Source organism: Cydia pomonella, chromosome 20, assembly GCF_033807575.1.
Source record: "Cydia pomonella isolate Wapato2018A chromosome 20, ilCydPomo1, whole genome shotgun sequence".
Lineage (NCBI taxonomy): Eukaryota > Metazoa > Arthropoda > Insecta > Lepidoptera > Tortricidae > Cydia > Cydia pomonella.
Window position 1 is genome coordinate 6,265,167 of NC_084722.1, and position 5,327 is coordinate 6,270,493.

A 5,327-nucleotide genomic window follows, 5' to 3' on the forward strand; every position below is an offset into this window, starting at 1 on the left:
TTTCCATAGTTTTATTTCATTACAGCCAGCATCAAAAGTAGCGGATCAAACAAAGTGTCAAATGTATCTATACTTACCATTATGTACTGGCCAGCTTAACAAAATGTTATATGTAGAACAATTAAGACGGTAAAAGATATACTTTTGAACGTACATTTTAGAGATTTCTCTATATTTGGAGAAGTTATCCGGAGTATCAGATACTTTTGGCGCGTTGTTTCATCCGCTACTATTTGATGCTGACTGTACCTATACTTTATTACCTAGTAGCCAGTCCACTTCACACAATCTCGAATGTGTTCAAGTATCTATGATGCATTATCATAGGTATTAGGCATGGGTATGGCATTCAATTTGAAGTGGTTATTTATTTTGTGGTGAGTGTGTAGGTAGGTACACAAGCATGGATATGGCAACTGTGGCATTTAATTTGAAGTGGTTACTTATGATATATAATCGCCGCGTCATTTTCATTGAACATAACATTAACACATACACTACCAGTGACATACAGAAAGCGCTGGTGGCCTAGCGGTAAGAGCATGCGACTTGCAATCCGGAGGTCGCGCGTTCACACCCCGGCTCGTACCAATGAGTTTTTCGGAACTTATGTACGAAATATCATTTGGTATCCACCAGTCGCTTTTCGGTAAAGGAAAATATCGTGAGGAAACCGGACTAATCCCAACAAGGCCTAATAGTTTACCCTCTGGGTTGGAAGGTCAGATGGCAGTCGCTTTCGTAAAAACTAATGCTTACGCCAAATCTTGGGATTAGTTGTCGAGCGGACCCCAGGCTCTCATGAGCCGTAGCAAAATGCCGGGACAACGCGAGGAAGAAGACACTACCAGTGACCTGAACCCGTCTCCGTTCGTACTACCCATACCGCGTATGCGTATGATACGCATCATGTTGGCCGTTACCTCCTGGCTCGCTTCCCCACCCTACCCCTTCTGACGCCGTATCCACTCTGCTATTATTATTATTATTATGAAGTAAGTACCTACAATTACAAAAATATAAAATAAAGTACGCAATTATTTTATGTCGACAGTACGACAAGTTCAATGTGGCGGTAGGTTTACACCAGGAGTCAGCTTTAAGTCCGTATTTGTTCCTCCTGGTTATGGATGCTCTGACATCGAATATACAGGAGGAACACCCTGGTGTATGCTGTTTGCCGACGACATTGTTCTTGTCGGAGAAAATGGCCTTAAGGTCAAGAGCAGGCTGGGAAAATGGCAGGAAAAGCTGGAAAGTGTTGGACTGAAAATAAGCAGAATCAAAACGGAGCGTATGTTCTGCGATTTCGGTGGTTTATCCAGTTTTTCCCATATTGCCTTAGATGGTGTATCCCTACCAGTCTGCTCCGATTTCCGGTACCTTGGGTCATTGATCCAAAGTGACTGCAACATCGACCGTGACGTGAAAAATAGAATAAATGCGGGATAGATGAAATGGCGACAGGTCTCTGGAACAACTTGCGATCCACGAATGCCCCTTAAACTTAAGGGGAAAATCTACAGGACGATCGTGAGACCTGTTGTAATGTATGGATCATAATGCTAGGCGACGAAAGCGACGGATGAAAGAAGAGTGCACGCAGCGGAAATGAGAATGTTGAGATGGATATGTGGAGTGACGAGAAAGAATCGGATTAAGAATGAGTATATAAAGGGAAGTTTGAAAGTAGCACCGTAGCGGAGAAGATAAGGAGTGGTAGGTTAGCGTGGTATGGGAATTTAATGAGGAGGGATGAATGCCATATAGGAAAAAGAATGTTAGGAATGAATGTTGATGGACGGAGAGCGGATGGTAGACCCAAAAAACGATGAATGGATTGTGTGAAAGAGGATATGAGAAAGAAAGGAGTGAGTGCTGAGGTGCCGAAAGATAGAGGAGAATGGAAGAGAAGAAATGTTGTGCCGACCCCACATAACGTGGGATAAGGGCAGGAGGAAGAAGAAGAGTACGAGTACCTAATTGACCTTGAGTACCTGTGACGTAATCATGTAACGGGCGACGACGCTTTCCGCTACATACGGCTACTCGCGTGATGTCGGCTACATTTGGTTAGAAATTTTGTTCTCTAGGGGTGGGGCAGCTCCCCACGCCCCCTAGGCGACGCATATGGAGCCACCCCACACTATCAAGTAGGTACTTACAACGCAAGCCTTATTGAGCTGACCGTGGGACTTACGGCCGAATTCATAAAAAGTTAGAGCATACATAGATCAATAGCTGCTGATAACCGGATGTCAAAAAACATGATTCATAAACGCATATTAGCGATAAACAGTTGTTTATCTCTTTAGCAAAAGCACGGAAAGTTACGGGGCCCCGGACCCTTGTTTATCTCCTTTAGTCAATTTGTGTAATAATGTCCTTTATATAATATTTATTTATTATTTTGAGTACAGTCACATATAAAAATTATCAATATGGACAAAGTGCCAAAAATATGTATACACTACCTTAATGTCCTCAATATAAAGCAATAAAAGTGGTGTATACATCTTTTTGGCACTATAAATATTTTCAGACATGATTGTACAGGTGTTTTAGATTTGTAATAAAACTAGTAAATTCCAAATTTTATATGTATTAAGTTGGTAAAAAGTAAGTATTTAAATGTAGGTCACAAAACAAACACATTGGATTTTCTGGTTCCAGTTCTTTCCTTGCGATAAGACCACAAGCAGAACAACTAAGGTAGTCACTGGATTCTATCGGAGTCAGGGTCAAGCCACAAAACATATTTATATGGCCTTTTGAACATGAGAACCCTTTAAGGGTCTCATCACAACATTGGCAGATGATGTCAAAGTCTTTGGTATTATCAAAACCTGAAGGCACCAACTCAGCAAGGTTTTTCTTATACTTGTCACAATAATACTTGATATATTTCTTGGCACACGAGTATGTTTGTGTATCTAAATCTGTCAAAACGTCACTGTTTTGTTTTTTTCTGCAAATATCTGCAAATTCTGAAATCATACTTTTTGCATGTAAAGCAAAAATCCACTCCTTTGTTACCTCTAGAGATGTCTCCGGAAGACAGCCTGTTGAGTTATTCTTAAGAAGGTTTTCTAAAGTATGGTAATAATTCAAAATAATTAAATACAACTTATTCTCATAGATGTTCTGATTTAAGTAAAGTTGACTATAGCCTATAGCAGGCAGTGTTTTTAGTCTCAAAACTTTGCATCTTAGTAGTTCTAAGCAATCCCAATAATCTGTCAACTTTTGTGTGGGGTTCTGAAGAAGCAAAGTTAATTCTCTTCCATAATTTTCTTCTTCACAAAGGAAAATGACATCTAGTGCTACATTCTCTTTTCTAAACAATATCTTTCTGTTAAGAACAGCTAAAGCACATATAACACTGTTTTTGGAAAATCCAAGTCCGCATAAGTCATGATTAGTAAAATTTTCTTTAAATGTTTTCTCTTCCACATTCACATTTAGTGTTCCATCTGTAAGCATGATATCAACTTTGTATATTGTACAGTTTATTGTACCGATGTAGAAATGTTTGTTACTTTCAGAGATAACTGTAATTTTATAATCATTTAGGTTGTTTACATACTCTGATACTTTATTACAAGTATCATCTATTAGAAGGACAAGTAAATGTCTATGTTTATTGCAGATTAACATTATTCTATCATTAACAACTCTGTATTTGAGGTGCCTTACGGCCATTCGGTCCTTATGTGGCCATGGGCAGCCACGGTTAATTAATTTGGGACAATTATTCTCCCATTGATATTTATACACATACAACTGCCCCAATATATTTGCTAACACTAACAGAAATACAACATTTGATATTGGGATCCATTGCATAGTTACAATTTCACCCGCATCACTATGTTCCACAATTAATTTTTCAATACTTATTTCTCCATTAGCACTTTGAAGTTTCCAGAAATGTATATCACCATTTTTCTGTGCTGTGACAAAATTAAATGCGTCATTGTATTGAGCACCCCAACAACATGCACATGTTTCTAATGCATCTGCTATTTTTTTCACTTCTGCCACTTCATGAGGTAAGCTTCCTTCGGAAGTATTTTTATATTGGCTCTCAATTGTAGATGAGATATTGAGAAGACTGGAGTAACCACAGCTGGCAGGTGCAAAAACCTCAACATTCCCAATATTATTCAAAACTGCAATAACTCTTTCATTGTTATGCACAAAATTTGGTGATGACCACTGAATAGATACCACGCTAGCTAACTCCTCCATCAGTTGGACGTTGTGTGGCCACAATGCTGGGTCCAGCATCATTTGTATATAGTCTATATTCTTAATGTTATTTTGCTTCATCATTTTCTTGGAAAACAAGCTAGTAGCCGGGCTTGTCTTTGGGCACAGGATGTCGGTTATATTCCAATCAATTTTCTTATCCATGCATTGAACATTGTGCGTTAACTTGAAAATAGTAACAGTTTTTTCAGAAACTAAGGTTAACATAGAATCTTCCCAGCTTAAAAAAGGCGTATCACCTTTATTGATGGGAATTTTCAATCGCGATATTTCACTTAAAGCGGATTGTGCCATTGTGTTGCTGATAGTCTTGATAAGTTCTCTTAAATCACCCTTGAAACAGTCATAACGCCAGCCAAAACGATACAGTAAGTACAATAACACATGAGTAACCTCAAATATTTATGTCATTGTCAAAAACGACAGATCTGAAGGCCTACCGCGAAAACCGATATTTGTTAAACAAATACAAATACAAATACAAATACAAATGTTTATTTCAGAATAGAATAATAACAGTATTACATTTATGCTGGCCCCCACACTAGGCATAGCCTGTCCTGTGGTGGACATAATTACGGTACACAAGTAAAAAAGAGAAAACAATACTACAATTGAAAATAATAATGTACAATTATTTAGAGTAAACAATTAAAAAAGAAACAGTGGTGAATGGAATTTACAGAGGTACAGTTTACAGTGAGTCAAAAGAAAAGATCGAGAAACAAAAAGTTTAAACAAACATAAATTATTTTTACCATTAGTAACAAAAAAAAAATAATCTTCGGAAATTAAGATTTATAATATAATAACACGAAACGTGTCATGTGTATGAGTGTGTGTGTATGTGTGTGTGTGTGAGAGAGAGAGAGTATGTGTGCGTGAGTGGAGTGTGTGTGTGGTTATTGTGACTGAGTTTATTTAATATGGTATCTTGATTACATTTTCTGTGTCTACATATGAAAGATGCATTAAGTTCTTTGATAACACTTTTTTTGCCTCGAAAATGGAGTGTTCTTTAAATTCATATAACCTAACAAGTCGATTGTAAATTC

General features: G+C 37.8%; 1 protein-coding gene across 1 annotated transcript; it reads right to left on the reverse strand.

Annotated features, from left to right (window-relative positions):
• Positions 1-2,586: 2,586 nt before the first annotated feature.
• LOC133528904 (uncharacterized) lies at positions 2,587-4,723 on the reverse strand. The gene has a single exon (XM_061866404.1). It carries the CDS (start codon positions 4,564-4,566, stop codon positions 2,605-2,607), a length of 1,962 nt encoding a protein of 653 aa, XP_061722388.1. The 5' UTR covers positions 4,567-4,723; the 3' UTR covers positions 2,587-2,604.
• Positions 4,724-5,327: the final 604 nt, after the last annotated feature.

What these genes read in the sequence shown, in the direction of transcription:
- LOC133528904 (XM_061866404.1), bottom strand. Translation starts at nt 4,566, where the DNA reads ATGGCACAATCCGCTTTAAGTGAAATATCGCGATTGAAAATTCCCATC.